The sequence below is a fragment of the Lynx canadensis genome, chromosome E2 (genome assembly GCF_007474595.2).
Source record: "Lynx canadensis isolate LIC74 chromosome E2, mLynCan4.pri.v2, whole genome shotgun sequence".
In the NCBI taxonomy this organism is placed as follows: Eukaryota; Metazoa; Chordata; class Mammalia; order Carnivora; family Felidae; genus Lynx; species Lynx canadensis.
The window spans coordinates 48994470-49014516 of NC_044317.1; the positions used below are offsets into that span (position 1 = coordinate 48994470).

At 47.5% G+C, this 20047-nt stretch overlaps 2 protein-coding genes across 6 annotated transcripts in view; one reads left to right on the forward strand and one right to left on the reverse strand.

Annotated features, from left to right (window-relative positions):
• CD177 (CD177 molecule) overlaps window positions 1-20047 on the reverse strand; it is a 35533-nt gene that overhangs the window by 12867 nt on the left and 2619 nt on the right. For 3 of the 5 annotated variants that reach the window (XM_032591350.1, XM_030298422.1, XM_030298424.1), the window contains exons 1-3: window positions 6658-6759; window positions 5931-6182; window positions 5268-5341 (exon numbers count right to left, since the gene is read on the reverse strand). In XM_032591350.1, the coding sequence (XP_032447241.1) occupies window positions 5268-5341; window positions 5931-5987 (131 nt within the window). In that variant the 5' untranslated portion in view covers window positions 5988-6182; window positions 6658-6759. Of the gene's footprint in view, window positions 1-5267; window positions 5342-5930; window positions 6183-6657; window positions 6760-20047 lie in introns of those variants that run through there. The other 2 variants (XM_030298418.1, XM_030298420.2) reach the window with 2 other exon arrangements.
• On the forward strand, window positions 6759-9370 carry TEX101 (testis expressed 101). Its single transcript, XM_030298426.1, has 5 exons — window positions 6759-6829; window positions 6967-7110; window positions 7228-7422; window positions 8751-8879; window positions 9038-9370. The coding sequence occupies exons 1-5, from the start codon at window positions 6766-6768 to the stop codon at window positions 9250-9252; spliced, it is 747 nt and encodes a 248-aa protein (XP_030154286.1). The 5' UTR covers window positions 6759-6765; the 3' UTR covers window positions 9253-9370.

The window sequence follows — 20047 nt, forward strand, 5'->3', positions numbered from 1 at the left end:
ACCTGAGGCCAAAGGGGAATGAATTCATTGACGCCCCTTTGCCCTCTTTGTCATCTTTACTATTAAGAATTTCCACCGAGTTTTTGATGGTTTTAAAAACTGAACCTCAGGAAAGATCTACTGTTACTTTATTGACATCAGTGAATAAAATTTTAAACCCACACTAACTCTGAATGCCTCCTTTTGTGTTCGTGATATAGAAGTGGGTCGGGGCTATCTTTACAATGCCAAAAATGAATTTAAAAAGCCACAAATAAAAATGCCATGCTACCTGACTAGGGTTAAGCAAGCGGATACATATAGGCAATTTACTTTAGAATGGGGGAGCGGGGGAAGCCCCTTATCTAAGTTTGTGAATTCTGGTACAAACCTAAAAAACCTTCCAGGGGGCTATATGTAGAACAATATCCAAAGCTCACACAGAAAGGAAAACATTCAAATTCCAATAAACCAGAGCAGACAGACCTCAATGAACATATAGGACATTCAGTAGAGAACCCAGAAAAGTTATACCTTAGGAGTAGGGCTAAACTAGTCTATATCCATGCTAAAAAAATTTAAATATTCCACACTATTCTGTATTACATATTCTTAAATATTTCCAGATAGTAGCAATGAACAACTGGAAAGTGAAATATGTATTTTTTAAATACCACTTGGAGGGGTGTGGCTGGCTGGCTTGGTTGGTGGAGCATGCTACTCTTGACCTTGGGGTTGTGAGTTCAAGCCCCACGATGGATGTAGAGACCACTTAAAAATAAAATCTTAAAATAAAATAAAATACCATTTGCAGGGTGCCCAGGTGGCTTAGGCGGTTAAGTGTCTGACTCTTGATATCGGCTCAGGTCATGTTCTCATGGTTGTGGGATTGAGCCCCACACCAGGCTCCGGGCTGAGTATGGAGCCTTCTTGGGATTCTCCCTCTCTCCCTCTCTCTCTGCCCCTTCAGGGAGTGGGGGAAGCATATGCAAAGGCCCTGAGACGGATATGTGCCTGCCATGAATCCAAGGAACAGCCCAAAGACCAGTGTGGCTGGAGCAGAATGAGGAAAAGCAGGGCAGAACATGGAGATGAGGAGGTAGGGGAGGCCAGATGTGGAGAACCTTCAAGGCCATTTCAAGTATTTAGAATCTTTCCCTCCCTCCCTCCCTTCCTTCCCTCCCTTTTCCTTCCTCCCTCCCTCCTTTCCTTCCTTCCTTCCTTCCTTCCTTCCTTCCTTCCTTCCTTCCTTCCTTCCTTCCTTCCTTCCCTTTCTGTAAAATGGGAAAATCCATTGGAAGGCTTTAAACAGAGAAGTGACACAATCTGGCTTATATTTAAACAGATCATTCTGGTACCAGGTAGGGAATAGATCACCGTGGGGCAGGGGGAGGGCCTGTTGCAATACTCCAGGTGAACAATAGTGGTGCTACATGTGTTCTTAAAAAGAGGTCCAAGTTCCCTTTTATTTTATTTTTTTTTAATATTTTTTAAAATTTCCGGGCGCCTGGGTGGCTCAGTCGGTTAAGCGTCCGACTTCGGCTCAGGTCATGATCTCGCAGTTCGTGGGATCGAGCCCTGCGTCGGGCTCTGTGTGGACAGCCCAGAGCCTGGAGCCTGCTTCGGATTCTGTGTCTCCTTCTCTCTCTGTTCCTCCCCTGCTCACCCTCTGTCTCTCTCTCTCTCTCTCTCAAAAATAAATAAAGATTAAACAAAATTTAGTATTTTTTAAAATTTTATTTATTTTGAGAGAGAGAGAACGAGCAGGGGAGGGGTAGAGAGAGAGAGAGAATCTCAAGCAGGATCCACGCTGTCATTGCAAAGCCGGATGTGGGGCTCGAACTCACGAAACCGTGAGATCATGACCTGAGCCAAAACCAAGAGTCAGACGCCCAACCGAGTGAGCCACCCAGGTGCCCCCACGTTCCCTTTTAAATCCAAGATTGAGGGACTCTGTGGTCAGGTCACCTGGACCGTGACTCAAGAATATGATCACCTTTGCAAGCCTGGAACCTGGAGGGACAGACATGGGCTGATCGCAGATGCTTCACTATGTCACGGTTCAAAGATGTCAAAGATGGGGCAGAGCTGCAGGCAGGTGAAATCCCGCAGCAGCACCCCCTCAAAATCAGACCTAGTGCCTGGAAGCTGTCTCCCGTCACTCATCTCACAATGGAATCGGGTGAAAGGCTGGGACAGGAAGGGATGATCTCTGCACAGTCACCCACTGGGAGGCACTACATACATCCTGTGTTGACAGAACCTTGAATTCAGCTCACTGCTTGCTGGCTGATTTGGGATCCCCGAGCGCAGCCCCTGGGCCCCTGACTTGCTCCAGGGATGCCCCCTTGATCCTGTGTCTTCACGCCATCCCTCACCAAGGCAGCCTCCTTGGGAGGCAAAGGCTGCATCAGGAATGATGCTAAGACAGAAGGAATGAAAAACAGCACTGGGACCCCCGTGGAGCGCTATCCCACCCTCAACCACTTCGACTGCAACACAAATCGAACAGTCTGAGATAGCTTGAACTGTGTCCCCCCTCTTCCCAAATTCATATGTTGCGGTCCTAACCCCCAGGACCCCCAAAAGTGACCTTATTTAGAGACAAGGTCTTTACAGAGGCAATCAAATTAAGATGAGGTCATTAGGGTGGGGCGCAAGCCAGTATGACTGGTGTCCTTTTAAAAAAAATTTTTTTAGGGGCGCCTGGGTGGCGCAGTCGGTTAAGCGTCTGACTTCAGCCAGGTCACGATCTCGCGGTCCGTGAGTTCAGGCTCTGGGCTGATGGCTCAGAGCCTGGAGCCTGTTTCCGATTCTGTGTCTCCCTCTCTCTCTGCCCCTCCCCCGTTCATGCTCTGTCTCTCTCTGTCCCCCAAAAAAAATAAATAAACATTGAAAAAAAAATTTTTTTTAATGTTTATTTATATTTAGAGAGAGAGAGCAGGGAGAGGCAGAGAGAGAGAGAGAGAGAGAGAGAGAGAGAGAGAGACAGAATCTGAAGCAGACTCCAGGCTCTGAGCTGTGAGCCATCAGCACAGAGCCTGATGCGGGGCTCAAACCCACGAACTGTGAGATCATGACCTGAGCTGAAGTCAGACGCTTAACTGATGGAGCCACCCAGGTGCCCCATGACTGGTGTCCTTATACAAAGGGGGAAATCTGCACACAAACACACATAGAGGGCAGAGGATGTGAAGACACAGGGAGAAGACAGCCAGCCACAAGCCAAGGAGAGAGATCTGGGACAGATCCTTCCCTCCCACCCCTCAGAAGGAACCGACCCTGCCAGCACCTTGACTGTGGGCTTCCAGACTCCAGAACTGTGAGAGACAACACCCTTCTCCAAAACCAAAGCCTCCCAGGTGGTGGCACTTAGTTACTACGACCCCAACAAACAAATTCCCAGGCCCAGAGCCAATTTAAGATGATGTTCATGACAGAAACTAGAAGCCAGCTGTGGGACCGGGACAGGAGGCAGGACAAGTGCTAGTCAGAGGGATGGGGAGGGATGAGGGCACAGAGATAAGATTCTGGAGCTCCCAACCACCCTCTCTGCCCTCTGGTTCCCTCTGACCCCACTGGTCCCATACTGGCAGTTGTGACCGAACACTGGGACCCAGCCCCTCCCCCGTAGTTACACAGTGCTGCAGGAAACCGGAGCACTGTTAGAGACCGAGAGCTGTGAGCACTGGAGCCTGAGTCCTGAAAAGATGGGAGGGTGGCTCAGACCCCCAGGGCCTAAGGGACAGGGTCCTTGGGACCAGAGCTACCTCTTCATATTTATATTCACTGTCCCTAATGTCTTCATTAATAACATATTAGTAATTATATTTAATACTAACTGCCCCCAATTGAAAGTTCTTAATATATGTTTAGATAAAATTAAGAGCTTTTACTAACACCATTCTTACTGAGGCATTTTCTCTATTAAAAATAAATATTCATGGGGCACCTGGGTGGCTCAGTCGGGTGAGCATCTGACTCTCGATTTCGGGTCAGGTCATGATCCCAGGATCGTGGGATCGAGTCCTGTGTCGGGCTCCACGCTGGATGTGGGGCCTTCTTAAGATTCTCTTTCCGTCTCCCTCTGGCCCTCTCCCCCACTCTCTCTCTCTCTCTCTCTAAAATATAATTAATTTAATTAATTAATTTAAAAAGTATTCATTTATATAGCTTTACTTCCAGAAATAGTACCAATCCTGAAAGTTCACAAAGGGTACCTTATTTTTATGTTACATTTAGATGCTGAGAGTTGAGGTGGGTAGTGGCTTGGGTTTCTGGGTCCAGGTGACAGTAGGCTGGAGGCAGGACCCCTGGGTCTGAGGGAGGAGGGGCTGGGGGCCTGGACTCCTGGGTCCAAGGGAGGAGAGGGCTGGGAATAGGGACCCCCAGAGTCCTGAGAGATGAGAAAACTCAGGGCGAGGCATCAGGGACCCCGTGTTTGAAGTGAATTTCTTGCTATCTTTTCTCTTTGCTCCTGGGGATGGGATCAAAACCACAGTAAGCACTAAAAACGGCTTATCCCGTAAGTGTGCTCCTTGTTAAAAGGCATCAACCAAGACGGTCCCTTCGTTTACTCTAAGAACCGCCAAATGTTCCAGGGTATTCCGACCAGACAGTGTGGACAGAACAGCCAGGCTCCCCACCATCATAACAGACAGACCTCCTCCCCTGAAATCTGTGGGCTGTACCCCGAGACTGGTTGCTGGGGCAAGGCTGGGACTGGCCATGGTCCTGCTGTAAGGTGCTTTATTTTTCCTGCCTCCTAATGATCCCAACCCAGCCTGTCCTGTAGTCCAGGACTTAAAGGCATCTGACACCTAATTATTTCTCATCCCATGAATCACATGCCTCTTCTTAGTGTTTTGAGCGTTAAAACATGAAATAATTAGAGCTACACTATAACCTAATTGCAGCTTTTTTTTTTTTTTGTCCTGGATTAATCTTTGAAAACATTTTTGGGGGTGCCTGAGTGGCTCAGTCGATTAAGCATCCGACTTCGGCTCATGTCGTGATCTCACAGTTGGGGAGTTGGGGCCCCACGTTGGGCTCGCTGCTGTCAGCAAGGAGCCCGCTCTGGATCCGCTGTGTCTCTCTCTCTACCCCTCCCCCACCCCCCCAAAAATAAACAAACATTAAAAAAAATTTTGGGGGGGTGGTTTCTAAAAGGTCAGAATACTCTTCCTAATCTAGACAAATTGTTTTCGCTTCACATTTGCATTAACTGTTCCCAGTTGTTTCAGTTCTCATTGTAGTATTTTCTCGATTCAAAATAAATACTCACTTACAGAAACAGCACCAAGTCGGAAAGCACAAAAAGGGCACCTTTGCTTCTTGTTACATACATATCTGGAAAGCTCACCTATAGACGAAATAGAATTTTCAGCCAGGAACAAGAAATCTGAATGAAAGGCACGTCTTAGTCGTGGCAGTGGCACGGCCACGTGGGTCGGCCATAATGGCAATCTGCGCCTTCAGAGTTGAGGCTCATGCACACATTCGGGGATGCTGGAAGGAACCCTGAAGCCGGCATTTCTCTCTTCGGCCTTCCAGAAGGCCATGGAGGGGCCGGTGCTGTGATGCGATCAGAGGGAGGCGCCCGGGCTGGGTAGGAACCACTGCAAGTGAGGGTGATGAGATCACGTTGCCTCCCCAGTGCCTATGGCCACCGGGTGGGTGCTGGGGCAGGAGCCGGACTGGGAACATGGGAGGCCATTCGGACAGGGAGAGAACTTCACTGGGTGATGGCCAAGGGTCTGACCTCCTAGCCTGGCTGGAGAAGCAGAGATTCCACAGCTCAATGAGAGAAAAGGGTCAACGAGGCCACTTGAGGACGGGCTGCCCACCTTGCCTCGCACGACGCGTACCACAAACACCGGCTACGTCCCTGGGCTCACACACCCCCACCCGCCTCCCGTTTGCTCGCCGCGCGCCAGCCTGCGCATGCGCACCTCCCAGGACTGCCTCTTCTCCGGGGCCAAGGGGGTGCGGCCTTGCTTCGGGTGCATCCAATGAGCTCATCAGATGCTTTCACATCGACCAATGGGGCTTCGAGTGACCCGCTGGGCGAAGCTGGCCCCGCCTTCCGTGCCTCCGAGAGACAAAACGAAGGCCAAGTGGAACGAGAAAGCCGTTCCGGGCCGTTCCTTCGGCTCCGTTAGGATTCTTGTGAGATTATCCAAAGCCAGGTGGAATTTGGGTCCCTTAAAGAGAAAAGGGGGGGGCTGGGGATCCTGGGTCCTGAGGAAGGAGGAGGGTGGGCGCCAGGACTCTTGGGCCTGAGAGGGGAGGAGGCTGGGGGCCCTGCGGGAAATGGCGGCGGCTGGAACCCAAACCCCTGGATCCCTAGATAGAACAGGGCGGGGATCTCAGAATTCCGAGTTCGGGGGGCGGGGACTGGGGGCTGAGAATCCCCGGCCTCGGGAGAACGTAGGTTTGAACCCGGCCTCCCCAGTGTGCGGGAGCAGGGGCCTGTGGGCCGGACTCCCGGATCCCGTGGTTGGAGGGTACTGGGTTGTTGACGTCCTCTGTCCTCAGGGGACAGGTGTTTGGGTCGGAGAGTTGCAGCTGCGGAAACTGAGGCGCAGTGAACGCGTTATGTGGTGCAAACTTGCAGGCTCGATCGGGACACGCCGACTCTGGAGGTCACGGTCTTCTGTGGCGCAGACGTGCCCGTACTTGCCACACGGTCCCTGCAATCTCGTTTTCTGTGAGGCTGAAAAGCCCCCTCGTCTCTGTCAAATCACAGATCCTGAGCCGCGCTTCCAGCCCTCTCTAAAGGACGCCATGGGTACCCGTCGTGCCCAGAGTTTGTTGTTCCTCCTCCTCCTGGGAGCCCCCTCCTTGGCCTGTAAGAACGGGGGCGGGGGGGGGGGGGGGGGGGGTGGGGAGAGCTGGTTCACAGGGGATGGATCGCTGGTAAAGGAGGGCTGACGGGGGCCCCACAGAGAAGAGCAGGCGCTCACCCAGATCTCCTTTTCTCCCCAGCGGTGCAAAACTTATATTGTCACAAGGGCGTGTTCACCAGTATAGAAGAGGACCCAAGCAGTATGTTTAACTGGACCACGGAGAAGGTTGAGAGTTGTGAGGGCGGGTCATTCTGCCAGGAATCCCTTCTGATGGTCAAAGCAGGTGAAATGAGAAAGGGCGGGAGGAGGGGTGAGTATGTCCGGGTCAGTGCTGCTCCCACCCACTCCCCGAAACCTCAGGCCCACCCTCTGCTTTCTTCCCCACCCCGTCTCCTAACAGGGGCCAAGACCGCAGTTTTGGCCACTAAGGGCTGCATCTACGATGGGACGCAGGCGGTGACGTATGTCAAGCACTCCCCACCCCCAGGCATAATCACAGTCTCCTACACCAGCTATTGTGAGGATTCCTTTTGCAACGGCAGAAAGGACCTCCAGGAGCTCTGGAGGCCGGCAGAGACCCTAGAAGCCTCGAGAGGTGAGAGATGGGGACTCGGAGAAACTATCTGAGCCCCTGCAAAGATGGTATGCCTCCTTTCTCTGTGTCCTTATTTGGCTCAGGCCCTTGGGGGGCCACACACAGAAAAAGAACCTCAGACCTTCCGCCAGGCTTTTTCTAAATGGTTACCTTGGGGTCTAAATGCCACCTGGAGCACCGGGACGTCAACGAAGGCTGGGGTATAAGTTGGCTTTTGTGTTTGTTTGTTTGTTTGTTTATTTATTTATTTATTTTTTAACGTTTATTTATTTTTGAGAAACAAAGAGAAACAGAGTGCGAGCGAGGGAGGGGCAGAGGGAGAGGGAGACACAGAATCTGAAGCAGAATCTGCAGCTGACAGCTCAGAGCCCCATGAGGGTCTCAAGCTCAGGAACAGTGAGATCATGACCTGGCTGCTTAAGCGACTGAGCCACCAGGTGCCCCATGGCTTTTGTATTTATTAAGCAATAAAGTGTCAGTGGAGGTTTCTGAGCAGGGCGGGGTGGCCTAATCAGTCTGGCAGTTACTGCTTCCCCAGTTCCCCAATGTGGCCAATGTGGCCAATGTGGCCGGGGGCCTATAGCAATCTGGCCCTGCCTGCTCTCAGCTCACTTCCTTCTCTCTCCTCCCCCTTTACTGTGGTCCAGTGGGGGGAGGGGGGCTGGTATTCAAAATGCTGAAGTGCAGATATGGTCCTGGCCCAACCAGAATGGGTGCTGGCCATAAAGACCGGCCCAGCCCTCCTGTGCCTACCAACTGAACGCCAGCCCTGCAGTGTCTCCCAGTCCCGGAAAGCCACCCGGCTGGCTCCCACCTCCGGGCCTTTGTCCTCGCCGATTCCTTTGCTACCCCACCCACCCCTCCACTTTCACGCAGCTAACTAACCTCTGTTCACCCTTCACCTCAACTCAGGTGTCCGCTCTGCGAAAATACTCGGCAAATTGTTCCGGAGAGTTAGGTTGTCCTCCACTCCTTTGCCATCATACCTTGGACGCAGTGCCTACTGAGATGTATTATAATTCCTGACACATCCTTCTCCTTCTAGACAAGGGTCCTCGATGGCAGGAACCGTGTCCTTTTCATCTCTGTCTCCACACCCAAGCACACAGTTTGGAAGTCACAATGGATGGGTTCTGACAGCAAAGAAAAACAGCTGGAGAAGCCAGCGGCGGGGCGGGGGGGGGGGGGGTACAGGGTGGGGGGAGGTGGCAGTGATAGGTCGTGACTGCTGTGGTGTCAGCAGCAAAGACTTGGGAAAGGGAGGGAAGCAAGAAGAGACAACTCCAGAGGTCGGACACACCCTGATTGTCCCTCTGTTTCCCCTCCAGCTCCCAGTACCTCAGTACCCTTCTACTGCCCAACCTGTGTGGCTTTGGGGACCTGTCTGACTGCTCCTTCCCTTCCTTGTCCCAATGATACAACTCAGTGCTACCAAGGAAGACTTCAGATCACTGGAGGTAAACTGAACATCTGGTGGTTTCAGAGGCTGGAAACCCAGACATCTGAGTGGATCCAAGAGGTTCTGATACTCAGGGTTCTAGGAATGAGGGAGGAATGATTCCTCTCTGATTTCCCAAAACATCTATGTGTCTCCCCGACCTTTCTTCTTCCACAGGAGGCATCGATTCTTTTTTGGAGGTGAAAGGTTGTACATCCATAACTGGTTGCAGGCTGATGGCTGGGTTCTTTACCATAGGACCCATGTGGGTGAAGGAAGTTTGTCCGTACCAGTCTCTCCCTCAACCCCGAAAGACTGAAAATGGGGCCACCAGGCTTCCTGTTTCAGTTTGGAGGTTCGAGCTGCTGCTGCTGCTGCTGTTACTGCAATAACTAACTTGTCCATTGTTCCTGTGGAGACACTTCTGGTCCTGGATCACAGGACACCTCTTTTGACCGGGAGCCTTCTGACTGCTAGTCACCAACAAGTTGAGATTTGAAGAAAGGAGCGTTCTTGTGGTTGTGTTTTATATTTCTAATAAAGTTTCTACTGTAATTTGTGTATACCTCAAGCCTAGAAGTGGAATTTTAGTGCTGAAAGGGCCCTTAAAATTCATCGTATCCAACCCACATGTTTTGCAGAAAGGGAGGCAGAGATCTGGAAAACTTTAGTGAGTTTCTCACACGGATGTAGCTCTGGGCAGAGCAAGACCAGAACTTTGATACTTCGACCTAAAGTCTGGTTTTGCTTTTGCTGTATTGGTCACCTTCTCTTGCTGGCTGGGCAAGAGATCGGCATCAGACTCCTCCAGAGCACTGCCGGCCCAACCTTACGGCCACGGTTGGCTGTTTTGGTTCTAACATTTCCCTGGGAGGTATAGCAGAGTTTGAAAAATCAGACTCCAAATTCTTCCGTTACATAACGGGCCCCCTCTCCTATGTCCTGTCTCTTGCCCCTTTACATCATCCCTTCCCTTCTCTGCTGCCTACGTCATCATCCTCGGTGGGCAGAGGGAACGCAGGAGGCAGCTGGGGCCCAGCAGGGTATGAGGACTGGGGGCCTGGGACTCTTAAGACTTGTTTTGAGCTTCTCATGCTTGTTTATTTATTACTCAAGAACACATAAAACCCATCTTAGAAAAGACTCCAATGACATAGGAGCTTATAGAGAAAAGTAAAAAGGTGGGGTAAGGGTAAGGAGGAACAGATATTTATTGTTTTCTTTGAATAGCTTTATCGAGGCTTAATTGACATAGTCAATTGCACCAGGGGTAGAAGGAGACTTAAGGTGAACGATTGACCCCTCCCACAAAGGACAGGGGAGTCTGGCCATAGTATAGTCCAGCCAAGTTCTTTCTAGAAAGTTCTCTGGTTCTAAACCAACTCTTTTTGAGTTAGAGCCCCACTCCAGCTAATTCTTCATCTTTGTCACTAGGCCTCCAGTTCCCCATTGTGTCAGTTTGCCAGTTTGCAGAAGAAATCACAAACAACTCAGATTTGTTCATGAGGGGACTTAAGAGTTTCTGAACGATAAGTATTCAGAGCCATGGCTGGCAAACGCCATCTAGAGCAAAAAGATAAAAATAAAGAAAACAAAAAACAAAAAAGCCAAGTAGACGTTTCCCATAGGACAATGGCTTTCTGATGGCACTGAAGACAGTGACAGGAGAAATCCCTGAGTGGATGGAAGAATGACACCATTTTCTAAAAGCAGGCCTGTGGATTATTCTGGTATCTTGCAAATCCTATGTATCATATGCCACAGAACTTCAGGCAGCATGGGCAAATTTCTCAGGGCACAAACCCAAGTGTGTAAACTTTCCAATAACATATTTAGGTAAATATACATAATATAAGAATATTACAATATATTATTTATTTTTAGGATACCTTTGTTTATCACGATCCCTCATCCAACCCAGCGGTAGGCAGAAACTCAACCAGTTTGAATAAACTCAGCCGCCCCGGGGTTTTCTCCAGTCACTTCCAATTTCAGCTCCGTCAGTTCAGGGCTTTCTCCTTTTCTACCCTCCTCACCCAGGGCGTGGCTACAGGACTGGTGACGGTCTGGTTTTCGCCTCTCTGCTGCTCATGTCCAAGTGCCTGCGGTTGCCTGGCAGCTGGCTCCCGTTCCTGTTGGTGCCCACCGGGAACCTCCAAACCTGTCTGGGCACCGATGGGCACCCACGCGGGTCCCCTCGGCTCGGTCATCCCTTTCGGCTACATCGAGGTCTCTCCCAACGGCTTTCGAGTGCCACTGCGGTGCTTCAGGAGCATAGGAAACTTTCGCAGTGGTAGGTATGTCCCTAATCTTGACTGTGGTAAGAGTAGAGCTTTCAAGGTATACACAGGTCAAAAGTCATCGAGTGTTATGCTCTGAATATATGCAGTACACTGCTTGGCCATCACGCCTCCATAAAGTTGGAAAAACCAAAAGGAAAGCAAGCACAAACCGTCACACGGTAACAGTTTGTTTCTCAGTCCTTCCTTAAATTACCATTTCTTGACGAGTGAGAGCAGAGATGGAGGAGAGGGCTGTTACACCAAGAAAATTAACTCTGTGTTCGCTGGCCTGCCAGATGCCAATCCATCCCGTTCCTTCCTACTGTCCCCTGTGAGTCAACTGGCTGCTTCGCAACACAGGAAAATCTCCCGGATGTTCTCCTCCACTTCTCTGCTCTCAAAGCCAGCGTCGGCCTGGCCTCGGGAGGCGACCACAGCTCGCTCTCCGCCGAAGGGCTCCCTTCTGTGACTCGGCAGCACTTCCTTGCGTCCATTCCTCCTTAACCTTCCGTCGGCCGTGTGGAACACTGCGCGGTATCTCGGCATTTCTTGGTGCCGTCCCAGAACTGAAGGTCCTCCAGGTGCTCCCACATCCCAGGCCAAAACCAGAATCTCAACGTGTGTCTAGCCTGAGAACGTGGAGTCTCTGGTCCTAATCAAATATCACTCGCCGGTGTTTTGCTTCTGTGCCTTCAGCATCACGCGATCACATGCTACTTTTCCTTGTCGTCAGCACCAACCAATCTCCTTTAAAAGCCCCTTCATCAGGGGCGCCTGGGTGGCTCAGTCTGTTAAGCGCGACTTTGGCTCAGGTCATTATCTCATGGCTCCTGAGTTTGAGCCCCACGTCGGGTCCTCTGCTGTCAGGGGTGGAGCCCATTTCGGATCCTCTGTCTCCCTCTCTCTGCCCTTCCCCCGCTCTCGTGTGTGCACACACAAACTCTCTCTCTCTCTCTCAAAAATAAACATTAAAAAAAATTTTTAATTAAAAAACATTGAAGTCCTTTCATCAGTTTATAACTTCACACTTGCCCACTGCCTTCTTCTCCATTATTTACTGTTACTACTCAGCTACCTGGCTCTCTCTCCTTAACCACCTCCCCTCTACTGACCTTTTTCTTTCTGTCCTCTTCCTCATTGTCATCACAAGTCCATTGAAAATACTGTACCATGGAATACTACTTGGCAATGAGAAAGAATGAAATCCTGCCATTTGCAGTAACGTGGATGGAACTGGAAAGTATTAGGCTGAGTGAAATAAGTCAGTCGGAGAAAGACGGATGTCATATGTTTTCACTCATATGTGGATCTTGAGACACTTAACAGAAGACCGTGGGGGAAGGGAAGGGGAAAAAAAATAGTTACAAACAGAGAGGGAGGGAGGCAAACCACAAGAAACTCCTAAATACAGAGAACAAACTGAGAGTGGATGGGGAGGGGGGGAATGGGTGATGGGCATTGAGGAGGGCGCTTGTTGGGATGAGCACTGGGTGTTGTATGTGGGTGACAAACCACAGGAATCTACCCCAAAAACCAAGAGCACACTTCACACACTGTATGTTAGCCAGTCTGACAATAAATCATACTAAAAAAAATAAAAATAAAAAATAAATATGGAAGGGGCTATTAAAGCAGAAAGAAAAGAAAAGAAAAAGAAAAGAAAAGAATGTACCAACCTTGGAATGTCAATTAAATGTCAATGTCAAACACATTGAACAACTATAATATAAAGGAAGAGAGTAATAGGATCTGTATGGTGGTAAAATTTCTACATTATGCTTGAAATGGTAAAATTCTGATTCTATAGAGATTGTGAAAAGTTAAGTATGAATATTACACTCCCTTGAGCAATCACTAGAAATATGACACAAGGGTAATTATTAATGACCAATTATTATAAAAGACCAGTAAGTTAAAATTACAAGAGACCTATTATTAAAAGATCAATAATCAGAATAGATTAAAAACATGAGCCAACCATAAACTGTCTATAAGAAATCATTGCAAATACAATGATGCAGGTAGGAGAGAAGCAAAATGATAAAATGCTACACTTGTACTTCTACCTCAAATGGAGTAACAGGGACTGGATTTATTTTTCCTACATAAAACAGCCAAAAAAGCAGAGAAAATACATGAAATAATAATTTTCTTTTAAAACATTTTTTTAGTGTTTATTTTTGAGAGAGAGACACGAGAGAAATGGAGACACAGAATCCGAAGCAGGCTCCAGGCTCTGAGCTGTTGGCACAGAGCCTGATGCGGGGCTCGAACCCACGAGCCATGAGATCATGACCTGAGCCGAAGTTGGACGCTTAACTGACTGAGCCACCCAGGCACCCTGAAATAACAATTTAAAAACAACAAAGGACAGTAATCCTTGAGAAATGGGAAAGGAAACAAGGCAAACCCTATCAATTACATCAACTTTCTTGAGAGTTTCCAGACCATGGTACAGGGAGCGAGAACTCAGGGGGTGCCTGGCTCCCTGTCTGAGTTGAGGATAATCCAGAACTCAGAATCTAAGGAAATCGAGGCAGCTAGAGTTTGCAGGACAGAATGCCACTGCGGAGAGAACAATGTAGAGAGAGAACTCTGGAGATCCGCAGAGGGTCCCCCTTGACCATGCAGCTGAGTGCTAATCATCACATATGTGTGAGAAAACTAGCAGGACTGGGGTGAAAACAACCTGAAAGGATCAGACATGAGTCCTGGCACTCACGTAGGGCAGGGAATAATGACTGTTGCCAGAGTATTGAATTGAATTGATTCATAACCCCTGATTTGCCAGAATTGAAATATTCATAACCCCTGGGACACTGGACTCAGGAACCTCTTGCCTCAGTAATAGAAATAATTAGCCCCAGGCGAGCAGTGTTCCAGACCTGCCTAACAAATCATAAAAGCAAGACCCAAAAGTATCAAACTGTTTCCAAATAGCTAAACCGAATTCTAGAACAAGGGTCAAGAAGACTTACAGGTACACAAAAATATTGAGCACCAAACAAAGGTAAAATTCACAATGTCCATGCTACTATTAGTTATAAGAAAGCTGGAGTGGCTATTTTACTATTAGCAAAGTGTATTTCACACCAGAGAACACTATCAAGGATAAAGAAGTTCATCTCATACGAAAAACAAGTCAATTCATCACAAGGACGTAACTATTAAAGATGTATGTCCTTGGTAATAGAGTTTTAAATCCATGAAACAAAAACTGAAGGAATCGCCGGGCACTTATCCCAGAGAAAGGAAAATTTATGTCCCTCCCAAATCCTGTACGTGATTGATCATAGAAGCTTTGCTTGTAATAGTCAAAACACCTTCTAATAGGTAGATGTTAAACAACCTCAGTAATTAAAAAGGAACTACAGAGGGGCGCCTGGGTGGCTCCGGCGGTTGAGCGGCCAACTTCGGCTCAGGTCATGATCTCGTGGTCCGTGGGTTCGAGCCCTGCGTCGGGCTCTGTGCTGACAGCTCAGAGCCTGGAGCCTGTTTCGGATTCTGTGTCTCCCTCTCTCTGACCCTCCCCCGTTCATGCTCTGTCTCTCTCTGTCTCAAAAATAAATAAACGTTAAAAAAAATTTTTTAAAAAGGAACTAAAGATACACACAACAACTTGGGTGGATCTCAAAGGCATTGGGCGGAATGGAAAAAGTCAATCTCAAAAGGTCACATGTTATACAAGTACGCTTATGTAACATTCTTGAAATGGCAAAATTGTTGAGAAGAGGTCTATTTTATTTCACTGAATGTATCCAAAATATTGCCATTTCTACGTGTCATATAAAAATTTAATGAGATGTTTTGCATCCTTGTCATACTAAGTCTTAAAAATGCAGTATTTTACATTCATCCTAATTTGGATTTGCCCACATTTCAAGCGCTCACTATCTGCAGGTAACTAGTGGCTACCACAATGGACAACAAAGGTCTAAGCAATAGGAAATATCTATTCAAATCTGTTGCCCATTCTTTACTGTGGTGCTTGTTTTATTTTATTTTTTAATGTTTGTTTATTTTTGAGGGAGGGAGGGACAGAGCACTAGTGGGGGAGGGTCAGACAGAGAGGGAGACACAGAATCCGAAGCAGGCTCCAGGTTCTGAGCTGTCAGCACAGATCCTGACTTGGGGCTTGAAACCACGAACAGTGAGATCATGACCTGAGTCGAAGTCAGACGCTTAACTGACTGAGCCACCCAGGCGCCCTGATCTACCTGTAATCTTATTGAGAATCCTTTGCATTGGTGATTTGCTTCTCTTGGTGCTTTCAAGATTTTCTCTTTGTCTTTGACTTCTGAATGCTTGGTTATAATGTGTCTCAGTGAGGGGCTCTTTAAGTCCATTGTATTTGGAGTTTATTGAGCTTCTGGGATGTTTACATTCATGTCTTTCATCAAAATTTGGAAAGTTTTCAGCCACAACTTGGAAACAACCCAAATGTCCATCAGTATTTCTTCAAATATTCTTACTACTTTCTCTCTCTCTCCTTCTTTTGGGACTCCCACAACATGTGTATTTATTCACTTGCTGGTATCCCACAGGACTCTTAGGTTCTGTTTACTTTTCTTCAACCTTTTTTTTTTTTTTCCTGTCTCAGACTTGAAAATTTCCATTATCCTACACTCAAGTTCATTGGTTCTTTCTTCTGCCTACTCAAATTTGTCTTTGAATCCTTCTACTGAATTTCTCATTTCAGTTATTGTAACTTTCAGCTGCAGAATTTCTTTTTGGTTTCTTTTTAGGTTTTCTATCTCTTTATTGATATTTTCATTTTCTTCCCATGCTCTCTTCTTGACTTCCTCCACATCCTCCTTTAATTCCTTGAGCATTTTTTTTTTTAATTTTTTTTTTCAACGTTTATTTATTTTTGGGACAGAGAGAGACAGAGCATGAACGGGGGAGGGGCAGAGAGAGAGGGAGACACAGCATCGGAAACAGGCTCCAGGCTCTGAGCCATCAGCCCAGAGCCCGACGCGGGGCTCGAACTCACGGACCGCGAGATCGTGACCTGGCTGAAGTCGGACGCTCAACCGACTGCGCCACCCAGGCGCCCCTCCTTGAGCATTTTTAAGACAGTTAAAGTCTTTGTCTAACATATCTGCCATTAGGTCCTTTTTGAAGACAGTTTCTGTTGGTTTATTGTTTCTTCTTTGAGTACCACATTATCCTGTTTTTTTGTATGCCCTGTGATGTTTTGTTGTTGTTGTTCAACACTGGACATTTGAGTCTAATAATATGGTAACTCTGGATATCAGATTCTCCCCTTTCGTAGGGTTTGTTGTTTTTATTGTTTTTGTTTATATATATTTTTATTGTTGCAGATTGTCTCTTTGCTGAGGGTCAGCCTGAGGTATAAACTCTAGGTCCTCTTGGGTCTTTTCTGAGGCTTTCCTTGGGCATGTAATAGTCCCCATATATGTAGTTGTTTTTTGAATATCCTAGTCTTTTTTTTTTTTAAGTTTATTTATTTTGAGAGAGAGAGAGAGAGAGAGAGAATGAACAAGGGAGGAACAGAGATAGAGACAGAGAGAGGGAGAGAGAATCCAAAGCTGGCTCCACACTGTCAGCTCAGGGCCCGATGTGGGGCTTGAACTCGTGAACCATGAGATCATGACCTGAGCCAAAACCAAGAGTCAAACACTTAACCATCTGAGCCACCCAGGTGCCCCTGAATATCCTAGTCTAATGTCAAACTCCCAAAGGGGAAAAAGTGAAAATGAAGGGAGGAGGAAAGGTGTCAGCCCTTCACATCCCCCAGAAGTCACTTCAGCGGGAGAGAAAGGGGCTTACGACAAAAGGGAGGTGCAACAACGATGACTGCCCGTCTCTTTTGTCTGCAATTTTCATTTTGTTCACATGCTCTCTTCCTGACTTCCTCCACATTCCCTGAGCATCTTTAAGACAGTTAAAGTCTTTGTCTAACATATCTGCCATTAGGTCTTTTTTGAAGACAGTTTCTGTTGGTCTATTTTTTCTCCTTTGACCACCACATTATCAGAAGCAGCAATCAGCGATCAGAGCACAGACCCCCAATATTTGGAGAACAGAGCCCTCATTGCCCACACTGGCAATACAAGTTGCATACAAGTTGCATACAAGTTGCATACAAGTTGCTCCAGAAACACACGCACACGCACAACAGCCTGTCACATGGCTGGGAGTGGTGGATGGGTAGCCGCGACTGTGCTGAGAACTAAACCTGGCCAAACTTAACCACAATTTACCCTCCAAGCCCTCCCCTGGAAGTTGAAAGCCTTCAACGGACTCTGCAGAGTTCCAAAATCGTATCAGACAGATTCTGCCGGCGCAATTGTAGTCTAGGTGGAGGGACAGATTCCTGGTGCTTCCTATTCTTCCATCTTCCCACTGTTAGTCTTATGTTTTTTAAGTTTTATTTATTTATTTTGAGAGAAAGAGAGGGCCCGAGCATGTGCTCAGGGGAGGGGCAGAGAGAGAGAATCCCAAGCCGGCTGGGCACTGGGCACTGTCAGTGGGAGCCTGAGGTGGGGCTCGATCTCACAAACCATGGGATCGTGACCTGAGCCAAAATCAGGAGTCAGCCACTTAACCGACTGAGCCACCCAGGCGCCCCGGTTTGTCATATTTTTGTAAGCTTAGATCAACAGTCCTAACTACCACGTTAAAGGGCATTCGTGGGGCAGAGGAATGTGTTAAGTGACACCAAATGTATACAGTCAGCAAAATCCAGACTGTGGGGACTCTGCAAGACAATTACTTGGCTTTGTAAAAAATTATGTTTACAGGAGAGAAAAAAAAAAAAAAGATGGGAAGCTATAACTTAAAAGAGACTTAAACACACAAAACCAAGTGCAATGTGTGGACCTCATTTGGAGCCTGACTTGAAAAACCAGGAAAAATATTTTTATGAGACCAAAAAGGAAATCTATTAATTGACTGGCTATTTAACCATCTTAGGTATTTTAAATTCTATTAGATGTAAGAACTGAAACCACGTATTTCAACATGACAATGGTTTGTTCCCCGAAAGTCTTGCCTAGAAGGAAAAGGCTGTAAAAGCTCACTTATCAGACAACAGCTTGTTTATCAAGACTGTTTCAAGACCCCCCATTTGTTGTGTTCACTAATCCTAAACTTTTTTTTTTTAACGTTTAACGTTTATTTTTGAGAGAGACAGAGTGTGAGAGGGGGAGGGGCAGAGAGAGAGGGAGACACAGAATCCAAAGCAGGCTCTGGGCTCTGAGCTGCCAGCACAGAGCCCGATGGGGGGCTTGAACCCACAAACCGTGAGATCATGACCTGAGTCGAGATCAAGATGCTTAACTGACCGCACCACCCAGGTGCCCCTAATCCTAAACTATTCTGTCCCAATCCTTGCCTAATCCTAGCCAGTTTCTTGCTATGAAGAGCCTGCCTCAAACAGCCTTACTTGACTTTGCCTTCTGTGGCACCACTGAGACTCTGGTGGTCTTTGTAAGAGGGTCAACTGTGAACCGGTATAATAGTTTTTTGTGCCATGTTTATTTTAAAAAGGGGAAGTTTATCTCCTTGAAGGCATATATTGAAGGATTTACATATTTAATGATAATAAGACTGAGACTTGCTTCAGTACCATATGGGAGCGAGAACGGGTGGAGCATAGAGAAAATGAAATTGACCATAAGGTGATCATTATTGAAGCTTGTTGGTAGCTACATGGGGTCTCCTACACTCCTTTTGTCTACTTATGTACATGTTTGAAATTGTCTGTAATAAAAAGGTTTTTTCAGTGTGCTACTCAGACCACAACATTGGAGTTACGCTTAATCATCTCTTCTTCTCCTATGATGTGGCCAATCCATTAGCATATCCTACAGATACTCAGAATTCCTCTAGAACCTGACCATTTCGCATTACCTCTGCTTCCCCGCCCAAGCACCACCATTTCCCCCTTTGATTATTGCAATAGTTAATGGTCTCCATGCTTTAGCCCCTGCCCTCCCTCAACCCCATTCTGTTCTCAACACAGCAGCCAGAGTGATCCTTTTAAAAAATAAGTCTAGGGGCGCCTGGGTGGCTCAGTCGGTTGAGCGTCCGTCGGCTCAGGTCATGATCTCGCGGTTCGTGGGTTCGAGCCCCGCATCGGGCTCTGTGCTGACAGCTCAGAGCCTGGAGCCTGCTTCAGATTCTGTGTCTCCCTCTCTCTCTGCCCCTCCCCCACTTGTACTCTGTCTCTCAAAAATCAATAAGCATTAAAACAATTTTTAAAACTTCTTCTCAAAACATTGCAATGGCTCTCCCTCTCACTCAAAGTTCTTACAATGGCCTACAAGGTCCTACACTCTCTGTCCCCCCACCCTTTGTCTCTCTGACTTCATCTCCTAAGTCACACCCTTTGGGCCACTTCAGTCACACTGGCCGCCGTCCTGTTCCACCAACACACTAGGCATGCTCCCCCCTCAGGACATTTGCACTTACCGCTCCTTCTGGTCTATGATGCCACCTCCTTCAGGTCTTTACACAAATGTCCCCTTCTCAATGAGGCCTTTTCTGACCCCCGCCCCTCATTTAAAATTGCAAACATCCTGTCTCCCCACCCAGACACTCCCTCTTCCCCATCTTTTTTTTTTTTTTCTTTTGTACTCCATTGCCATTATACATCATGCTTGTTTACAGTACTGTCTCTTTCCTTAAAACAAGCCCCACAAGAGCAGGGATTTCTGTCTGTTCTGTTCCCTCCTGTAGCCCCAGTGACTAGAAAGGGCCTGGAACAGAATAAGTGCCCAGTCAATATTTATCCAGTGACTTTGGTCACTAGTGTCTTCTGTACAGTGTCCTCGGCCACTGCACTATTCCTCCGGGGTTAAAAGTTAGCTGTTAGGTCCCGATGGGATAATTAGGGAAAAAAAAGTCTTGATTTTTTTTTTTTTAATGTTTATTTTTG

Excerpts from the sequence above, each read along its gene's own strand:
- TEX101 (XM_030298426.1), top strand. The coding sequence starts at position 6,766 with ATGGGTACCCGTCGTGCCCAGAGTTTGTTGTTCCTCCTCCTCCTGGGA. Across the intron at positions 7,423-8,750 it reads GACCCTAGAAGCCTCGAGAG|CTCCCAGTACCTCAGTACCC; the intron begins GTGAGAGATGGG and ends TTTCCCCTCCAG. Across the intron at positions 8,880-9,037 it reads AAGACTTCAGATCACTGGAG|GAGGCATCGATTCTTTTTTG; the intron begins GTAAACTGAACA and ends CTTCTTCCACAG.